General features: G+C 39.0%; 1 protein-coding gene across 4 annotated transcripts in view; it reads right to left on the minus strand.

Annotated features, from left to right (window-relative positions):
• Window positions 1-22,729, minus strand: part of OCA2 (OCA2 melanosomal transmembrane protein) — a 317,417-nt gene that overhangs the window by 128,318 nt on the left and 166,370 nt on the right. For all 4 annotated transcript variants that reach the window (XM_044932081.1, XM_044932080.1, XM_025272557.2 and 1 more), the window contains 3 exons: window positions 14,492-14,639; window positions 11,885-11,942; window positions 9,354-9,462 (listed from right to left, as the gene is read on the minus strand). In XM_044932081.1, coding sequence (XP_044788016.1) covers window positions 9,354-9,462; window positions 11,885-11,942; window positions 14,492-14,639 — 315 coding nt within the window. The remainder of the gene's footprint in view (window positions 1-9,353; window positions 9,463-11,884; window positions 11,943-14,491; window positions 14,640-22,729) is intronic.

Consider the following 22,729-nt stretch of genomic DNA (forward strand, 5'->3'; position numbering starts at 1 on the left):
TGTTCCATGTCCAGTTCTAAGTGTTGCTTCCTGACCTGCATATAGGTTTCTTAAGAGGCAGGTCAGGTGGTCTGCTATTCCCAACTCTTTCAGAATTTTCCACAGTTTATTGTGATCCACACAGTCAAAGGCTTTAGGAAAATGCAAATCTAAGCCATAGTGAGATGCCATTTTACACCTACTAGGATAGTTATAATCAGAGGAAATAGCAAGTATCGGAGAGGAGGTGGCAAAAGAGGAGAGGAGGAGAGGAGGAGCCCTTACATTTTTCTAGTGGGAATGCAAAACAGTGAAATTACTGTGGGAAATAGTTTTCCAGATTGTCAAAAAGCTAAACATATGACCCAGCAATTCTATTCTCAGGCATATACTCAAAAAGAAATTAAATTGGGGACTTCACAGCAGTCAAAATCTGGAACAACCCAAATGTCCATCGACAGTCAAACATATAAACAAAATATGGTATATACATAAAACAGAATATGATTTATCTGTAAAAAGAATGAAGTTTTGATACATGCGCTAGCATCAATGAACCATGAAAACATTATTCTAATTGAGATAAATCAGACACAAAAGAACAATTATTTTATGATTCCACTTATATGAAATATATAGAATGGACAAATTCATAGAGACAAAAGGCAGATTAGAAGGTACCAAGAGTTGAGGGCTGAGGGGAAAAGAATGAGGAATTACTGCTTAATGGTTACAAAGTTTCTATCTGGGCTGATGAAAATTTTTAAAAATAAACTGTGGTAATAGTTAAATGACATTGTGAATGTGATTAGCACTGCTGAACTGTACTCTTAAAATAGATCAAATGACAAACTTTGTGATATATATTTTGTACTATAATAAAAGAAAGATTTCCTGATTGGGAAGTGCATTATCATTTTCCAAAGGAGGTGGGACCTCATTCTGCAGAAAGAAATCACTGAAGTTTTCTAGGCAAAGTAGCTGGAATGCCTGATTTTTCCATGTATGCAACTTTGTCTGCCTGACAAAGTTGCTCTAAATTCCCTAGAGCACCTACCTATCAAACTGTCTGTGCATAAGTACATCTGATTGGCAATTAGTGCCTTCACTGAGGAATCCAAGCAGCACTTTCTAATGTGTCCTCCTAGGCCACTGTCAGTAACACTTCATTCTGTTCTCACTCAGAGATAGCTCCTCAATGATAGGTAGTCATAAAGGATGAAGTGGTATCTCTTTTATAGCATGCTGGAAGACAAGACTGCTAATAGGAACAACACAATTTCCAGCTTCACATTCTACTACAAATTCTAACAATGTACCATTGAGACTCCTAAAAATTAAAATTTTGTTTGGGTAGAGACGGCTAAAGATAAAAAGTAACATTTACCTGGGCTATCTTTATCCTGTTGCTTTTCTTTTTTTTTTTTTATTTTATTTTTAAACTTTACATAATTGTATTAGTTTTGCCAAATATCCAAATGAATCCGCCACAGGTATACATGTGTTCCCCATCCTGAACCCTCCTCCCTCCTCCCTCCCCATTCCATCCCTCTGGGTCGTCCCAGTGCACCAGCCCCAAGCATCCAGTATCGTGCGTCGCTTTTCTATCAACCCCCTCCTTAGGCATTAATCTTTCATCAAGAGCTCTGCCATTCCTTAAAGCAGAATCTATGCTAAGTGGTTCTGTACTTTCTCACTCAAATTTCCTATAGGGTCAAGCTTCAGTGCAAAACAAGGAGCTAAGTAGGTGACTTTATCCCTGTTCCTAAAGCCCTGGGCAATATGATTCAGAGTAGAGCAGAGCAAGACTTCTACCATTCACTAAGCAGCCTCCTTGGCGCAGACATTCTGGTCACCTTGTAGCAACCCTGCTCATGAGGAAACCCTGAAGCTCCCAATAATTAACAGGTTTTCTTCAGGCCACATGGCTTTTGGGGGGCAAAATCAAAATTCAGCCAGTCTGTAAGAATGTCTTTCCCTTGCAACTCTTCTCATGTGCTCAGTTTTTTTTTTTTTTTTCCTTTCTAACATATAACATTTATTTAGGTTTGCTTTTGTAACCAAAATTAGATGCTTTCACTACTTAAAATCACCAGTGAAACCTCTTCCCAAAAGGTGATCTGTCTCATGTGCTCAGAGATACAATTTGACTATGTTCTACCTGAAACCTTGTAGTCTTTTATTAAAAAAAAAAAAAACATACTGTACCTGGTCTGGCTCTGAACATTTTTCAAGTGCCTTTGGTCATAAACAATACTGTTCTGATGAATCCACTACCTCAAGTTTGGATGAGATAACCTATAGTCTTAAGCTACTCAGGATGCATCTCTAGAGAATATCTCAACAGTTACATACCTCATGTTCATCCTTCAAACCAGAGAAACTCATGAATGGACTGAGCATACTGTATAGAGTACAAACCACCCTGTCTGCCTCCTTTGGTGAGGTATCACTAAATTGTTTTGGCCATTGACTACCTAAAATAGACCACATAAGATTTATCACATTTAATTAAGGAATTTCAGTTGAAAAGAAACACTACGAGTGTCCAGGGGGTAGTTTTAAATCCACCACTAAACCTGTCATTCACTCAAGCATTGAGCTTCCAGGGTACAAGCTTAAGCCTGCTCTTAGTACACAGTTGGTTAGGCAAGCAGGACAGGTAGCATGGGATGAGTTAGATTCGAAGGTGACAATGAGGAGAATCACCAAGGAGTTAAGTTCTACTAACGCACACAGGGCCTGAGACCAACAGGAGGGAGCATGTCATTACCTGTACATATAGTCTGCAAGGTGCCCTCTCATGAGAAAAGTCCTATTCTGTCCAGTTTCCCTTTCAAATCCAGCAAAAGCAAGGCCATTTTTCATCATCTTGTATTTTCCTGAGTTACTTAGCAATCAGCATAAACTGTTCATTCACATCACACTTAATCCAGTGCCAGGTGCACTGTTTCTAAGACTTATGCCTGCATGAGGTGATTCAGTCCTCACAGCATCCTTACAGAGAGCAGTGAGGCACCCTGCAGGTGCCCATGGGCATCAAACAACTGCAAATAATTTTAAAAATAATAATAATGAAAAAAAAAAAAAAAAACCTAAGTACTAGAGCTATGCTTTGAGCCAGGATAATTTGGCTTTAGTTCTGCTCTCTCCCTACTCGATCTAGGGATGTGGCCACAAACATTCAGCAGCAGCTTTGATGTCAAAGCTCAGCATGAAGCTTGTGGCTCCATTTCAACACCTGGAAACTTCTGTGTGGCTTCCAATCAGGCTTAGGAAACACCATGATTACAGTGTCAGTAGCTTTTAAATAATTGAGATTGAAAAAAATAAAGGTAATTTAAAAATAAGTTTCTAATCATGTTGCTGCAACTAAGCTTTCAATCAATACTGATGGGAAAATGTAAGTGGACAAGACCCTGCTGAGTTGCCTGCCCCTCTTCATGCTCCTCCATCCTCTCTTACTCTCTTCCTCCACGGATTACATCAAGAGGTTGTCATACCCAGGTTTCCAGGTATGCTCTGCTAAGGGGAGGCACAGCAGGAGACAGAATCCAGGCATGAGGATTCACAGCATTCATTATTTTGGACTATTCCCTACAGAGTCCTTTCACTGAAGGTCACACAGCTCTTGTCAAGGTGGCTTTGTCATTACATCCTTCTAGTTCCTAGAAAGATGCTCTCTCTCTCTCTCTCTCACACACACACACACACACACACATATACACACCAACACTGGCCTGGGATACCACTGTACCCCTCATGGATTCCTCCATCTTGCCCAATAGTGAGTTCACTCAGAAGGATTTTCTTTATCAGGTCTAGAGTTGATAGATATGTGAATGACTTCCAGCTTGGGGATATTATTAATATAAATAATGCTGCTATCAACATTTTAATACATGTCTTTTGTTGGGCATATAACTAAGAACAAACTTTCTGGGCTTCACTAAACTTTAGTATTATAGACGCTGACAAATTGTTTTCAAAAGTCTGTACAAATTTACAGTCTTATCAACAGCTTATGACACTTCCTGTGGCTCTACATTCTCTAATATTTGGTACTGTCAGACTTTGATTTTAGCCATTTAGATGTGGATATATCCATATCTTTTTGTGGTTTAGATTCACATTTTACTGATGACTAATAAGGTTAAGCACTTTTTCATATGCTTATTGGTAATCTCAGTTATTTTAATATTCTCTTTTGTGAAGAGTCTATTGATGATTTCTATCCATTTTCTTTCACTTAATTTATAGATTTTTTAATATTCAATTGTACTTTCCTTTTAAATTGATTGGCCATAATTTCTATGTGCCTCCTTGTTATCCTGGTCATAATTCCTGGATTAGGAAAGGAAATAAACCCAACCTGGGTCAAACAAACTCTTCACCAGGGAATTTGGGATTCAAAATAGCCTTTTTGCTCCATGTAGTTGAAAATGAGATCCTATAATTTGGGAAACTAATGAGATCATCTCCATTCTGCCACGAGCAAAACAAAAAGACAAGAAAATTAAAAGAGAATAAAGTGTTTGGCTGACTGGAGCATGCCCTTTGTGTGATTTTCCAAACATTTCCCAAGTCTGCTTCCCTCTACTCCCTTCCACCCTCTCCACCTCACCCCCACCTTGGAGCACACTGTTCCTTGGAGTCCCTTTCTATGTTTTACTTTATTTATTTGTCTTTCTTTTTGGCCACACCACATGGCATGTGGGATCTTAGTTTCACAATCAGAGATCAAATCTGCATCTCCTGTATTGGAAGTGAGGAGTCTTAACCACTGGACAGCTAGGAAGTCCCCAGTATCATTCTAATAATTCCCTATTTTGCTAAATATCAAGTATATTGTTTTGTTGGTAGCTAAAAAATACTTTAACAAAGACAATAAAATTTCTCTGAGTGACAATGACAACACCAGCAATTTTGAAACCATATCAAGGAAATAGTTACAGGAATATCTCCAGAAATGAAATGTAATCAAACTTACTGTGAGAAAACCTAGGGGGATACTGTGAACTAATTATCAAAGAAGGAGAGCTAGAAAATTGTTAATCAAGATTATAAATTTTAAAGACAAAGGTAAAATTTTGAAGCCAGCTCACTGATTCTTATAGTTTTTATACTCAGTTATCCACAATTTTAGAATTTAGATTTTAGAATCCTAAAGTTTGGGAAAGCGAATTTTTTACATTTTATGTCAACATAGAACAAAATCTGATTTGAACTGAAATGAGGCTATTTGTGGTCATAATTTATCCCATTTGTAGAAAATATTCAAGATTCACTACAGAATTATTAACCCTTGAAGGACAGGGTGCCAGCCCTGAACCCCTCAGAGATGTTATTAATATATACAATTCAGTGTGTGCTCATGGCTTTGTAAAATATAAACAAAAAGTCAGAATTTTGAAACATATCTGGTGCCCAAGAACTTCATGTGGAGACTATGAACCTGTCTCTGCATAACTGCTTGAGCAATCTGGAATTAATTCCCATATGTGTTAACAGATAAAAAATACTTGCACATTAGGAAACTATTTCTTTTTTTTTTTTAATTTTTTTAAAATTTTATTTTATTTTTAAACCTTACAATATTGTATTAGTTTTGCCAAATATCAAAATGAATCCACCACAGGTATGCCCGTGCTCCACATCCTGAACCCTCCTCCCTCCTCCTTCCCCATACCCTCCCTCTGGGTCGGCCCAGTGCACCAGCCCCAAGCATCCAGGATCGTGCATCGAACCTAGACTGGCGACTCGTTTCATACATAATATTATACATGTTTCAATGCCATTCTCCCAAATCTCCCCACCCTCTTCCTCTCCCACAGAGTCCATAAGACTGATCTATAGGGAACTATTTCTTTGCCAGGTGCATATGAATTTTGACCATGGGCTTTTCTTTCTTCATTATTGTCCACCTCTTGCATACCTTTGGGGTTCTCCTGTCACTCACTGGAAGTCTGTGGCAGTGGCCAGAGAGTAAATACGCTCTCATACCTAGATGTACTTTGACCAAGTCTGCCCCTGAATCCATGTACCAACACCTGCTTCCCAGCAGGGGCTCCTCTGTTTCATGCCCTTCGTGCATTTATTAGCTACATGTACCTGTAAGTTGGTATTCCATAGGAAAGAACTTGGACTAATGGATGATGGGCACCAATGGGTAATGCTACACCCCATGGACAGTCCTGAGACACATCTCATATTTCTTCTCAGATAATCCTATGGACCCATAATGTGGTCAGATAATGATTCAGCCTTGTTTTGACTCACTCCTTTCAATACTCTGCTTCTCTGTCCCTTACTTCTCTTCCCTGGTATCATTTCCCCAGTGAAGAATCCCCACAAGAGGTTTTTGCTCCCTAGAGAGCCGAGGATGAGTCAACCACACATGAAATTCTTACAATAATGAAATTGGAATCTATAAGAACAAGAAGTTTGTACATGCATCATATTAACCTATATCTTATATCTACTAATGTGTCAGGCATTAACACAAGGCACTGAGTAGAGAAAAGCTTAGATGGCATGGACCATACCTTTGAATCTAGCTGGGGTAGGGGATACCAGGGGACAGGGAAGTAAACAAAGATTATAATAACACACGAGTTCTAGATTTAAGACGTAGTCTACATCACCTCCTCTGAGTGCTAATGAAGATATAGAGCTGCTGTAATTCCCATACACTACTATGAAAGTGCAAAGTACTACAGTCACTCGGAAAATGGTGCAGCAGTTGCTTTTAAGGCTAAACACACACTCACAGTATGATCCAGCAGTCCCACTCTTAGGTAATTACCCAAGAGAAATAAAAAATTAAGTTTACACAAAACCATGTACATGTATGTTTGAAGTAGCTTTACTCACAATTACCAAAAACTAGAAACAACCCAAATGTCCTTCAATGGGCCAGTGGATAAACAAGCTGGTATCTCCATACCATGGAAGACTACTCAGCAACAAAAAGAAAGAACTATTGATACCCACAATAACATGGATGAATATGAAAGAGAAAAGTCAGTCCCAAAGGTTGTCTGAGTCCGTGTGTATGATATTCTACAAAAGACAAAAATATAGTGATGGAGAACATATGATGAATCACCAGGATTAAGGCAAAGGGTGATACAAAAGAATAATACAAAGAAATTTGGGGGGGGGTGATAGAACTATTCTGTATTCTGATTATAGTGGCAGTTACATAAATATACATCTTTGTTAAATTTCATAGAATTTTGAATTTGAAAAGAAAAATCAATTTTTCTCTATGATAATTCAAAAAATAAAATTAGAGAGAAAAAGAGAATGATAATCATTGTTGAGTTTAGGTTATGATGTTTAAACAAAGGAATGTGTTATATGATGTCATGTTTTATTACATGACATGACACAGTGTTATATGACACCACATTGTACATGGTACACCTTATGTGATACCACCTTGTCATGTGGCATCACACTGTGTTATATTATGTCACATGTTACATGATATACATTGTGAAATGTGATAGCACCTCATGTTACATGGCATTACATTGTATTATGCTTCAACTTACCCAGCATGTCATGTTCAATACAGCTCTTCACCAAGGACAAATGATCTGTCCACTGAAGCCCTGGGAAGATCCTGTATTAATTTTGCCTCTGTTCCCATCAAGAGAGTTACTGAAGCTCTAAGAAAACTGTATTCCATTTTAAATATTTGCTAATCAAACTTTTCTCCAGGTCACCCTCTTTCCTATTTCAGCGAACATGCAAATATACAGATTATGTATTCTAGAATCCCCAGATAAAATAATTTATCCACAATCCAAAAACACAAGATTTAAAAGCAGAAACAAAATAAACCCTTCAACCTCATAGATATGGTAAAAGATGTGACTAAGTTTTTAAAGTATTGTTATTTATACCACTGTCAAATGTTAACAAAATTGCATGCAAATTTCAATATATTTGTTCAGTTTTTAAAATACATGATGTGTTCTTTTAAAATGGGATCTCAAACAAAATTAGAAACAAAACAATGCCCTACTGTATTGCCCAGGGAATGATATTCAATATCCTGTGGAAAACCATAATGGAAAATAATATGAAAAAAACTATATATATATATATGTAAAATTGAGTCACTTTGCTCTACAGCAGTAACATAACATTGTAATTCAACTATACTTTAATTAAAAATTGTAAGAAAACAATTGAAGGTATGACAGTAAAGTTTAAATAGAGTTTTACAACCTGTTTAAATTTGAAAGCTTCTGTAGCCGAGACAATAACTTTACTTCAAGCTTAGTAAATTTTGCGAACATGAAGAAAAAAAGAAAAGAAACAAAATAATCTGTGAACACCTAAGGAATTAGCTAATGGAATCCTGCCCACAAACTACCAGTTTTGTAGTATTTGTCTAATCTTTAGAGATATAAAGAGTCTTAGTGGTAGCCAAGAACCAAAGGAGCAATGCTGTGGTTTGAATAACTAAGTCTTCCCATGATATTCATCTATTTTACACAGTTAAGAGTTCTTGCTTTTTACAGAAGTTATATTCTTCAAATGTTGTAGTAAATTAAATTTTATAAAAACATTTTAGAAGAGCTAATTTTTGAAGGAAAGCCATAGGTAAAAATTTTATTTGAGGTAAGTTTTGGAAATGGTTTTATTTTGTTTTAAATAAAGATACAATAAGCAATAGAGATAACTATTAAATCAATTAGAAAGATCTAAGAAGCATGAAAAACGTTGATGGACAGTGGAAGAATGCCAGGGTAAACAAGATATCTGGTGAGTTCATTATGCAAGATGGCCATGTGTCAGGTGAAGATGGGCCATGCAACCTAGACCTTAAGAAAGTACAAAGTAAGAGCCATAGGATTGTGAAAGCAAGAGAAGAGAAACTCACAGGAGCAGGTGGGAGATCAGAGTTCTGATGCACAAGGAAAATGGATGCACCTTCGTGTAAGGAGAGGGATCAGTGTAGACTTCTTATAATTCCCTGGCCCTTTCACTAACAGTCTCTAATCTAATCATCAGACCGGGTTGTACAATCTACAGGATTGTGGCCTTGCTGAAATAACCTCTTATCTTTTCTGGAGGTGCTTCTGAGATAACAATTTGAAGATCAGATCCAATTATTAAGTATGATAGAGATGATGCTATCCACCTTGCTCTCTATCCCTTCTAATGTTCAACCTAGAGGAGCTGAGGACCCATGGCACTAAGATGTCTCTCTCTACTTTCCTCCTCCTCTTCCTCTCCTCCAGAAAACTGCTCCTCTAAGCCCTCACCAATGTCTGGAAACAAGCTTTGAAACCTTCCAGATTGTGATATCACTTGAAAAGCCCATCAACAAAAGCTAAGCAAAAAATTAGACTCACCAAGATCAAGATGAACACCAGGGACAAATGAATTGAGAAAAAACATGAAGATAACAAATACCAACACTGTCAGGCACTTGGCGAGCAGAATCTTATCTGATATCCCGTGCTGTAAGAGAGGAAAACACAACTCATGTACTCAGTGCAGCCTAATTTCTGCAATGTGTCCACAATCCTACATGAGTCAAATCACTACAAATTTCTCCTTATGATGAAATATAAAACATCTTGAACTTGAAAGATTATAAATTCACGGGTACAGATTCAAGACTGCCACATTACAGAATCTTGAAGTCAAAATCTATGAACAATTAACACAATAAATTTGAAATACAGTAAAACCCTTTTATATGACACATGACTAAATAGATTTTTCAACATGACACAGAGATGCTAAGCTGTTCCCAGCCCCACTGCCAGCATTAGATGAGATAAAGCCACTGGGGAGCCAACACATAACCTCCAAAGACTTGGCCCTTCAAGACACATGCATTTCCACAAGTTTTATGTGTTCGTAGTCTTTTAGTTCACCTTTCTGTTTATTATGCAAAGCCCCTTTCACCTGGCACTGAGGTTAAAATATTCTTGCAATAACTGGACTACTGATGAATGCACTTAGCAGTCCCCTAGTCACCAAATGACACATATGGATCCTGCTCCCAGCATTCAGTGGGTAAGGGGAAGTGCACTGTAGCACCTTCATTAGGTTTGGAATTGAAGACCTCCTTCCAGTGAGCCTGAGCCACAGGGCAAGACAGGGCAAGGTTCCCAAAGGGCTCTGTGCTCTGAGGGTCATGGCTGTGTGGAACTGGGGCAGGGAGTAAGGTCCCAACAAGCAGACACAGATGCTTGTACACAAGGCACATCTAACCAGGTCCCAATGTGAATCACACTTCACTGTGTGAACCAACAACTGCACTGTGTATTTTCTTCAGTGTGGTCCCAGCAGCACCTCTGTTTGTTGGTCTATGCCTAGGATATCCAAGTCTAGATGTAAATATAAATAAGGTTATCAATACAGATCTTGGTATAGGTAGATACAGACAGAGCTATGCATAAGATATGGGCATAGATAAAGATATAGAGATAGACATAGACACAGAAATGAGTATAGACAAGGGTATAGACATGGACAAGGACAGACACAGACTTGAGTGTAAGTATGGGTATAGATAGAGACAGAGATAGATTTCCTCTCTTGATTTCCTGTGGTCACACAGTTAAAGCTGCTGCCATAAAAAATCATAAGCATATCCTCTGTGTCACAGTGGCTTTGGCAGCAGATCCTGGCCCCCTGGTCACAGGCTTAGGGGTTGCCTTGGGAGCCACTATCTTCCTTCCCCACCTACTGCCAAGACGTGTAGTTTGGCTGGCCCCCACTCATCTTTCCATTCACCCTCCAAGGAAGCCAATATTGTTAAATGAGTCTGTGATGCAGAATCAGGAGGAAAGGAGCCTGGCATCTCACTGGGCCAAGCTAACCATAGAAACTGGGTATTACCATGCCTACTCCAATACAGGAAATAAGGGATCAGGGAAGTCAGTGTCATTCAGCTGGTATAAGATAATCAAAAGTTTTTGCTTTGCTACTTTGGGATATCAATCAAATTTTACCATTTGATTATCTGGGGTCATCACAATGAAAAGTTTGAGAAATAATGAGGCTAGCTCTCCAGTCCTTGTTCACCAGGTACGCACAGAGGTAGCCTCATCCTTAACTTGTGGCCAGAACCACACAGGGTCTGTTTAAACCTGAGGCCAGAAAAGTGTCATAGCCACACCTGCCTTCCCGAACCCTGACCATCTGAGTAGGACAGATGATGGGAGGAGAGACTCAAGGAGCATGTTAGCTCCAGGTCCCAACATTTAAATTTTGTTTAGCAAAGGACCAAATGTTCCTATCATAACTAGGGAGTGGATATTTTACCTCTCCCTAGGAAACAAACCACCTGGATTTGAAGTTTCATGAAGATATTACAAATTACTTCCAGCAGATCTTGGGCAGAGCTCTCTTAGTGGAAGAGGGGCATTATGTGTCCTCAGGTGGGTTGAGAAATTCCACCAAGGCAGGAAAATGGCAAAAGAACTCAAAATAACATTTGCTTCCCCAAGTCAGAGCTGTACGACAGAAGACATACACTCCATTTCCACCCCCAGAGGTGTTCCGTCTCAAGCACCAAGCCTCTCTTGTCTTGGCTTCCACCTCTTAACCTGCACAATGGGAACCACAGACTTGCCTTTCAAGGTCAGGTGGAGCCAAGAGCCAGCCAACCTTCCCTATATCCACATTAACCACAGAAAGTGTTGCCCTATCTTAAAGGAAATACAAAAAGTTTAACTTTTCAATTCCTGGACAAAATAAGCTTACCATGTCTGGAAAATTATCTTTCCCATTAACTCAAAGAAATAGCTGTCTTATTACAATTACAGGAATAAAAGAGAGGTGACTTTCAGTTGCAACTTCACATGAAGCAAAGAAAAGGAATTTACTCTGTTCTTCAAGAAATCCCTAAGAAAAGAAACCATAATACCTTTCTTTGTAGCTCCTGGATATTGGTCTCCCAATTTTTATCTTCCTGTGAGATCTGTCTAAAAGAGAAAAGCACAGACATCATTTTCCTGCTGTCATTGAGCAGTGAGGCCAGCAGGATGGCAGTCAGCAGTAGCACACAGCATGATCCCCTGGCCTGGATGCTGTCCACTGCATGACACCAGGTGCAGCCATAGAATGGGGCAGCTCTTGTCATATAAGGCACCCAGTAGGGTTGGGTTCATGGACTAGGAAAGATGCTCACTCAAAAGATTCCCAAGGAAAATAACACATGCAATGACCAGACTGTTCAATGAGGTATGTATGAGTACAGCACAGGACACATCAGAATACTGGCCTAAATGTAAATAGGCAGGTTTCTGTAATGGCTCAGATGGAAAAGAATCCACCTGTAATGCAGGAGATCTGGGTTTGATCCCTGGGTCAGGACAATCCCCTGGAGAAGTACATGGCAACACACTTCAGTGTTCTTGCTTGGAGAATCCCCATGGACAGAGGAGCGTGGCAGGTACAGTCCATAGGGTCACACAGAGTTGGACACAACTGAAGTGACAGGGAATGAGACAGTAAGTCATCTCTTTTTACTTCTGAATTTTCTGAACTTTTTTCAAAATGAGGCTGTGTTATAATTTAATTAAAGGATAAAACAGTAAAAGAAGTGCCACTTGCTTTAGCAGTGATTTCTATCAATTGGAAATCTACCTTGAAGCACTTATGTCTGGTTCCCTCCCCTCTAGTCATGGTACCCACCTTATCTCCATTTCTATTTCAGTCACTTCTATTTGTTCCCACTTGCCTTTCTTTTTTAACCTTTCCTATCAACTCATCTTTCTGCTTTATTTCCTCCCTCATCAATTAGGAAAAAGATTTGCGGGGGAGAACTTAGTCTTCATGAGCTCTCACGTGTCATAGTATTAATGGAGGTTGACCGTGCAGCAAGTATAGACCCTAGAGGAAATCACAGCTGACCCAAGTGAATGGTTCTAAGGAAATTTTTAAAAATAAAATGTAGAAATAAGACCTGTAGAGCAAGTACATGACTTAGATCACCCTCATTACTATTTGCTTCTCAGTGACTGTGAGGCCTTAGAAAGGCCACTGCAGTCTCTGTGCCTCAGTTTCCCTTTCTGTGATCAAAATAGGATGAGCTGATGGAAACTTGATGAATCTCTGAGTCCACATGTCTCTTTCCATTTTAACCCTGAGATACACTGACTATGTCTTAATGCCCATGTCAGAAGGAGCATGAAGAAATTGAAGGTCAGGAGATTTAATACATTCAGAGAAACTTACTGCTGCATCTTTAATTTACAAAGTTTTTCCTTTTAAGATCTATGCCTGTTGCTGAAGTTGGTCACTCTGTCCCCAGTCGGCAACTCAGCACCTTCCTGTAACCTGGAGACATCAGGTCCTGCTTCTCCAGTGCCACAAGGTACAGGTAGGTTCTGGGCTGAGATAGAGCTAAGGATAGAGCTTCTCCCTGGGCTTTATCTCTGGACAGAGTGAATCTCCACATACTCACCTGTGGAATTCTCATCCCAATACCCAGACTCAGCTGCAACCACTCTAGATGGCCCTCAGAGGTTGGTCCTGGCACTGTGCCCAGCTCCTGTCCTCAGACTCTTGCCTACTCTCTGGGAAAACAGGGCTGGTCTCACCAAATTGCCACTTGTAAAATCATTCTCACTACCTTCACAAGGACTCAGTTCCCCTTGCTGTGTCAGACCTCATCTCCACCTAGTACCTGATCCTGCTGCAGGACTGCTTCTACATTCCTGAGGGGGGAGCAGGCTTTTGCACTTACTGGCAGTACTTCCGGAGTAAAGACAGGTTGGAACTCAGCATCTCATCCAAGTGAGGAGGAAAGATTCAGCACCTCATTGTTACCCATTAGATCTCAGCTTTGATTAAAAATAAATTCAAGCGATTTCACTCATGGCCAGTAGTTAGGACTCCATGCTTCCAATTCAGGGGCAAAAGTTCGATCCCTGGCTGGGGAACTAAGATTCCACGTGCCACTTGGCAAGGCCAAATAAACAAACAAACTCCAAGAAATGAATTAAGATTTAGGTATTCTTTGAGCTCCCTGAAAATAAGCTACTGGGAGAACATTTCATTAGATTAATTTGTTAAATTTTTTTTTTATTCTCGTTAAGCAACGTGTTAGGTGTGAAATATGACAGGCATGTGAACTCAATCCCAGGCATCACTCTTTTCTAGATGTATAACCCTGGGCAAGTTGCTCAAATTTTCTGACCCTCAGTTTTCTCATCCTTAAACTGGGACTAATATCAGCACACATTCCAGAGAGCTAAGTGAGGGTTAAATAAAATGATGCACCATAACAGGCTTAACACAATGTATGGTGCCCAAAACCTACCTAGTAGCCTGCAGTTAGTGTTACTCTTTTGCAGAACCATGGACTACTCTACACAATCATTTTAGCTCACATTTTGCAGTTGACATTTGAACACTCTTAGGGCGGTCATATAAAGGTTATTGACAATTCAACCATTGAGCATAACTGGTAAAGATGAGGACCACAGTTGTAAACCAAGAGTGGTCTGAGCACAGTCTGGCTTGGTACCTGTGGAAGCTGTGTAGCCTCTGGGCCAGCAGGTGCTCCAGTGTCAGCACCTTCTCCAGGAGCATACCTCGAACTGCTGTCTCCTCCCTGCTGGCTGGGCTGATGTGCTGTGCAGTAAGACGCCAGACATGGATCTCATGCTTCAGTTCTGCAGGAAAGGAAAGTTGAGGCTTCAGTAGCCTGCAACTTCAGATGTCAACACCTACTCCCCTCAGCATCCTCCAAGAACAAGAAACATGCATTCATGATGCAGATATTCAGGGACCAAACCAAAAGAGTGGCTTCTTAGCTTTCATGTTATTATGATGAAAACAGAAGACAAAGCTGACTTTGAAATTACAGTGGATGTGAAATAATATAATTTCAACTCTTTGTAATAAGAATAAATTCTTGAATAGGCATATCAAAGCTAGTACCCAACAACTTTTTTCCCAGGCCAGCCTATGGGACCCTCTCCATCTCTGTGTTTGCAGAAGTAGAAACTGTGAATCTGGCCTTCCAGATCCCCAGGACTCCTTTCTGCAGTTGTCTTTTCCAGTGGTGGCTTCAACCCCTCACACACACCCAGAGTCTAGATGCCTTCTAACCCATCAAATTGAACAGGATGGGTTACTCTCCCCAGATCACCCAATGGGTTAATGCTCAGCTAGTCCACTTTTGTTCTCCTAGTTGGGAAATGAAATAAATATGTCATTGATCATGCAAAAATTTGGTTAAGAGACATTTTGCCAAGGAAAAGGGAGCTCACTGCCTGCACCCAGAGCTCAGTTTGGCCAAGTATTCACTCCTTAGTTCCCAGGCTTACTCTGCATCTCCACCACCATTTCCCCATCCTGTCTCTGCTGAGCTCCAAGACTATGATCCCAATCAGCTACCTGATGTTGTCCTCTGACCCTTGTGCTCTAAGATTCACAGATATACCTTCCATCTGCCCCCATGAAACTCTCTTCCCTCTTTCTTAGTTTTTATATGACATTATTAATCTTCCAGGTACATGAACCTGAAATGTCATTTTGGTCCTATCAATGACATTCTCCTCTACATTTCTGCATTGAATATGCAGTAAGTGCCAGATAGGATGCTAGATGCTAAAGGAGAGAATGAATTTGACATTATAGGGACAGGCCTCCAACAAGATAGAGAAATAAGATACATTACAAATGAACAGGACTGAGCCATGGGAGCAGTTCTGAATATAATGATATGGATCTTGCAGGATCCACTTGTTCCTGCCTCAGTTACCAGGTTATCCAGGTTTCATCTCCCCACATTTGCCAATTCTGATTGCTCTCAGTAAACTTTGACTGAAGCCACTTCTCACCAACCCACCGCTGATTAATCTTAAAACACTGCTTGTTCTATCAATCTGTCATCTACAGAAACTATCTATATATTAATCTATTGATAGATAAATTCAGTTAGATTGATATATAGAAACAAGGACTCTATATTCCTATTTACCTGTCTTCTAAGAGGATAATACTATCTAGGCTGATCAATCTAAGAAGATAAATGACAGATAGATACATAGATTTCTTCTTTCAAATATCCAGTGGTTCCTCATGACCCGAAAGATCTTTAGGGAAGACTCCAGATCCTCAAATGGTGAGTGCCATTGTCAGCTTTGTTCCCACTGTATAAGTTTTAGCTGTTGCTTTTGGCTGACTGGCCCTGACCAGGACACAGTATCAGATGCCTTATCTCTGCCTCTCTGATTACCACCAGCCCATAGGAGCTTCTCAACCAACCTCAGGCAAAGATACTACAATGTGGGATTTGCTCTCTCACAGGAGGTGGCTCTAATTCAGGAGTCTCAGGGGAAGACACTGAGGTCAGAAGTTGATAAATGAATTTAAACTATTGTAATATTCTTATACTTCATGTTAAGTAGTATAGTATCACTTGAAGTTAGTTATATAATTATAAATACAATCACAATTAGAAAAATGCAACATGATTATACCATTAAATCCAGCCATGTCACTAATCAAATTAAATATCAATGACCTAAACATATCAATTAAAAGACAGATTATCATACTAGATAAAAAATCATGACCCAACTGTAAGTTATTTGTAAGAAATGCACTTTAAATATACACAAAAATGTTAAAAGTGAAAGGATGACTTTAAGAAATACATCAGAATAACAGCAGTCAAGAAAAAGCTGGAATTGCTACATTAAGATCAAATTAGATTTCAGAGCAAGAATATTACTATGGATAGGGAAGGTCACTTCATAATAATAAAGGTGTTAATTCTTCAAGAAGACACAGTAACCCTAAATGTTTATGTACCCTAGTAATAAAATTCTCCACTGATCTCAAGTAGCATATTGGGGACCTATCGACTTGGGGAGTTCATCATTCAGTGTCCTATCTTTCTGCCTTTTCATACTGTTCATGGGGTTCTCAAGGCAAGAATACTGAAGTGGTTTGCCATCCCCTTCTCCAGTGGGCCACATTCTGTCAGACCTCTCCACCATGACCCCTCCATCTTGGGTGGCCCTACATGGTATGGCTTAGTTTCATTGAGTTAGACAAGCTGTATGCAGGTCAAGAAACAACAGTTAGAGCTGGACATGGAACAACAGACTGGTTCCAAATAGGAAAAGAAGTACGTCAAGGCTGTATACTGTCACCCTGATTATTTAACTTATATGCAGAGTACATCATGAGAAATGCTGGACTGGAAGAAACACAAGCTGGAATCAAGATTGCCAGGAGAAATATCAATAACCTCAGATATGCAGATGACACCACCCTTATGGCAGAAAGTGAAGAAGAACTAAAAAGCCTCTTGATGAAAGTGAAAGAGGAGAGTGAAAAAGTTGGCTTAAAGCTCAACATTCAGAAAACATGGCATCTGGTCCCATCACTTCATGGGAAATAGATGGGGAAACAGTGGAAACAGTGGAAACAGTGGCTGACTTTATATTTCTGGGCTCCAAAATCACTGCAGATGGTGATTGCAGCCATGAAATTAAAAGATGCTCACTCCTTGGAAGGAAAGTTATGACCAACCTAGATAGCATATTCAAAATCAGAGACATTACTTTGTCAACAAAGGTTCGTCTAGTCAAGGCTATGGTTTTTCCAGTGGTCATGTATGGATGTGAGAGTTGGACTATAAAGAAGGCTGAGCACCAAAGAATTGATGCTTTCAAACTGTGGTGTTGGAGAAGACTCTTGGAGAGTCCCTTGGATTGCAAGGAGATCCAACCAGTCCATCCTAAAGGAGATCAGTCCTGGGTGTTCATTGGAAGGACTGATGTTGAAACTGAAACTCCAATACTTTGGCCACCTGATGCAAAGAGCTGACTCATTTGAAAAGACCCTGATGTTGGGGAAGATTGAGGGTGGGAGGAGAAGGGGACGACAGAGAATGAGATGGTTGGATGGCATCACCAACTCAATGGACTTGAGTTTGGGTAAACTCTGGGAGTTGATGATGAACAAGGATGCCTGGTGTGCTGCGGTTCATGGAGTCACAAAAAGTCAAATATGACTGAGTAACTGAACTGAACTGAATAAAATTCTGAAATATGTAAGCAAAAATCTTAGAATTACAAAGATAAAAAGACAAATTCAGAGTCATAATCAAAGATTTCTATATATACCTCTCAATAACTGATAGAACAAGTGGACAGAAAATCAGCAAGAATATGGATGATCAAAATAACAGTATCAGCCAAATTGACCTAATTGGTCATATTGACATAACTCCAAACAACAATGCCAGAAAACATATTCTTTTCTAGTACAAGTAGAATAGTAGATTATTTATGAGAATAGGCCACATTTTACCATAAAAACATGTTTCAATAAATTCAAAAATAATCAAAATTTACAAAATATATTATCTGACCATTGTGAAATTACACTGTTATTGTTGGTTTAGATCTGACAGAATGTGGTCTACTGGAGAAAGGAATGGCAAACCACTTCAGTATTCTTGCCTTGAGAACCCCATGAACAGTATGAAAAGGCAAAATGATAGGATATCAAAAGAGAAACTCCCCAGGTCAGTAGGTGCCCAATATGCTACTGGAGATCAGTGGAGAAATAACTCCAGAAAGAATGAAGGGATGGAACCAAAGCAAAAACAATACCCATCTGTGTATCTGACTGGTGATAGAAGCAAGGTCCGATGCTGTAAAGAGCAATATTGCATAGGAACCTGGAATGTCAGGTCCATGAATCAAGGCAAATTGGAAGTGGTCAAACAAGAGATGGCAAGAGTGAATGTCGACATTCTAGGAATCAGCCAACTAAAATGGACAGGAATGGGTGAATTGAACTCAGATGACCATTATATCTACTACTGCGGGCAGGAATCCCTCAGAAGAAATGGAGTAGCCTACCAAAACTGTGCAAATTAATAAAGGTCTAAGAGTAACACAGCTTTTGCTTTTACCTTATCAGACAGGAAAAAACTTGACTTCTCAAGCTAAGAGCCACAGAGCATTTAGATCTCATGAGCTAGCCTTTTGGGTGCAGGAAATTACAGCTCCAAGGCCTTTAAAAGATCTTTTAATTCAAGAAAGTAAAATGTCAGGGCTATTAGACACAGGAACAGACGTCTCTTAATATTTCTGGAAAAGACTGACCCAGCTCCTGGCCAACACATACTACTGAAAATGAGTTGGTGGGATTAGAGAAAGTGGTATGTGGGGTGGGAATGCTGTAGAGAAAAAGGTGAGGGAGAGTTTAAAACCTTGAAGAGTAGTGAGTTCCCCGTTGCTGGAAGTATTCAAGCAAAGATTAGACGGTTGCTTGTCATCTAAAAAGCTATAGACCAGATTTAGGTTACAAAACGAGAACTGGAGAAGCTTATAAAGATGTGCAACACCTGTTTACTTGCTTCTCATATTTAGGTCTGCCAAAAGTTTTGAAACCTGATAATGCCCCTTTGAAGCTGCAGAGAGATTGTTTACTAACTTTAAATGATTTCCAAAAATTATTAGGGAACATTAATTGGATACGCCCACATTTAAAACTGACTACTGCAGATTTTTTTTAATTTTTTTAAATATAAATTTATTTATTTTAATTGGAGGTTAATTACTTTACAATATTGTATTGGCTTTGCCATACATCACCTTTCTTTTTCTTTTTTTTTTTTGACACTTTGAGATAAGAACTTTATTTTTTTTTTACATGTATTTTCTTTTTTTATTATTTTATTTTATTTTTAAACTTTACAATATTGTATTAGTTTTGCCAAATATCGAAATGAATCCGCCACAGGTATACCTGTGTTCCCCATCCTGAACCCTCCTCCCTCCTCCCTCTCCATACCCTCCCTCTGGGTCGTCCCAGTGCACCAGCCCCAAGCATCCTGTATCCTGCATCGATCCTGGACTGGCGACTCGTTTCATACATGATATTACACATGTTTCAATGCCATTCTCCCAAATCTCCCCACCCTCTCCCTCTCCCACAGAGTCCATAAGACTGATCTATACATCAGTGTCTCTTTTGCTGTCTCACATACAGGGTTATCGTTACCATCTTTCTAAATTCCATATATATGTGTTAGTATACTGTATTGGTGTTTTTCTTTCTGGCTTACTTCACTGTATAATAGGTTCCAGTTTCATCCACCTCATTAGAACTGATTCAAATGTATTCTTTTTAATGGCTGAGTAATACTCCATTGTGTATATGTACCACTGCTTTCTTATCCATTCGTCTGCTGTTGGGCATCTAGGTTGCTTCCATGTCCTGGCTATTATAAACAGTGCTGCGATGAACATTGGGGTACACGTGTCTCTTTCCCTTCTGGTTTCCTCAGTGTGTATGCCCAGCAATGGGATTGCTGGGTCATAAGGCAGTTCTATTTTCAGTTTTTTAAGGAATCTCCACACTGTTCTCCATAGTGGCTGTACTAGTTTGCATTCCCACCAACAGTGTAAGAGGGTTCCCTTTTCTCCACACCCTCTCCAGCATTTGTTGCTTGTAGACTTTTGGATCGCAGCCTTTCTGACTGGCGTGAAATGGTACCTCATGGTGGTTTTGATTTGTTTTTCTCTGATAATGAGTGATGTTGAGCATCTTTTCATGTGTTTGTTAGCCATCTGTATGTCTTCTTTGGAGAAATGTCTATTTAGTTCTTTGGCCCATTTTTTGATTGGGTCATTTATTTTTCTGGAGTTGAGCTGTAGGAGTTGCTTGTATATTTTTGAGATTAGTTGTTTGTCAGTTGCTTCATTTGCTATTATTTTCTCCCATTCTGAAGGCTGTCTTTTCACGTTGCTAATAGTTTCCTTTGATGTGCAGAAGCTTTTAAGTTTAATTAGGTCCCATTTGTTTATTTTTGCTTTTATTTCCAATATTCTGGGAGGTGGGTCATAGAGATCCTGCTGTGATTTATGTTGGAGAGTGTTTTGCCTATGTTCTCCTCTAGGAGTTTTACAGTTTCTGGTCTTACGTTGAGATCTTTAATCCATTTTGAGTTTATTTTTGTGTATGGTGTTAGAAAGTATTCTAGTTTCATTCTTTTACAAGTGGTTGACCAGTTTTCCCAGCACAACTTGTTAAAGAGATTATCTTTAATCCATTGTATATTCTTGCCTCCTTTGTCAAAGATAAGGTGTCCATTTGTGCGTGGATTTATCTCTGGGCTTTCTATTTTGTTCCATTGATCAATATTTCTGTCTTTGTGCCAGTACCATACTGTCTTGATAACTGTGGCTTTGTAATAGAGCCTGAAGTCAGGTAGGTTGATTCCTCCAGTTCCATTCTTCTTTCTCAAGATCGCTTTGGCTATTCAAGGTTTTTTGTATTTCCATACAAATTGTGAAATTATTTGTTCTAGCTCTGTGAAGAATACCGTTGGTAGCTTGATAGGGATTGTGTTGAATCTATAAATTGCTTTGGGTAGTATACTCATTTTCACTATATTGATTCTTCCAATCCATGAACATGGTATATTTCTCCATCTATTAGTGTCCTCTTTGATTTCTTTCACCAGTGTTTTATAGTTTTCTATATATAGGTCTTTAGTTTCTTTAGGTAGATATATTCCTAAGTATTTTATTCTTTCCATTGCAATGGTGAATGGAATTGTTTCCTTAATTTCTCTTTCTGTTTTCTCATTATTAGTGTATAGGAATGCAAGGGATTTCTGTGTGTTGATTTTATATCCTGCAACTTTACTATAGTCATTGATTAGTTCTAGTAATTTTCTGGTGGAGTCTTTAGGGTTTTCTATGTAGAGGATCATGTCATCTGCAAATAGTGAGAGTTTTACTTCTTCTTTTCCAATTTGGATTCCTTTTATTTCTTTTTCTGCTCTGATTGCTGTGACCAAAACTTCCAAAACTATGTTGAATAGTAATGGTGAAGGTGGGCACCCTTGTCTTGTTCCTGACTTTAGAGGAAATGCTTTCAGTTTTTCACCATTGAGGATAATGTTTGCTGTGGGTTTGTCATATATAGCTTTTATTATGTTGAGGTATGTTCCTTCTATTCCTGCTTTCTGGAGAGTTTTTATCATAAATGGATGTTGAATTTTGTCAAAGGCTTTCTCTGCATCTATTGAGATAATCATATGGTTTTTATTTTTCAATTTGTTAATGTGGTGTATTACATTGATTGATTTGTGGATATTGAAGAATCCTTGCATCCCTGGGATAAAGCCCACTTGGTCATGGTGCATGATCTTTTTAATGTGTTGTTGGATTCTGATTGCTAGAGTTTTGTTAAGGATTTTTGCATCTATGTTCATCAGTGATATTGGCCTGTAGTTTTCTTTTTTTGTGGCATCTTTGTCAGGTTTTGGTATTAGGGTGATGGTGGCCTCATAGAATGAGTTTGGAAGTTTACCTTCCTCTGCAATTTTCTGGAAGAGTTTGAGCAGGATAGGTGTTAGCTCTTCTCTAAATTTTTGGTAGAATTCAGCTGTGAAGCCGTCTGGACCTGGGCTTTTGTTTGCTGGAAGATTTTTGATTACAGTTTCAATTTCTGTGCTTGTGATGGGTCTATTAAGATTTTCTATTTCTTCCTGGTCCAGTTTTGGAAAGTTGTACTTTTCTAAGAATTTGTCCATTTCTTCCATGTTGTCCATTTTATTGGCATATAATTGTTGATAGTAGTCTCTTATGATCCTTTGTATTTCTGTGTTGTCTGTTGTGATCTCTCCATTTTCATTTCTAATTTTATTGATTTGATTTTTCTTCCTTTGTTTCTTGATGAGTCTGGCTAATGGTTTGTCAATTTTATTTATCCTTTCGAA

This window comes from Bubalus bubalis, chromosome 2 (assembly GCF_019923935.1).
Source record: "Bubalus bubalis isolate 160015118507 breed Murrah chromosome 2, NDDB_SH_1, whole genome shotgun sequence".
NCBI classification, from domain to species: Eukaryota; Metazoa; Chordata; class Mammalia; order Artiodactyla; family Bovidae; genus Bubalus; species Bubalus bubalis.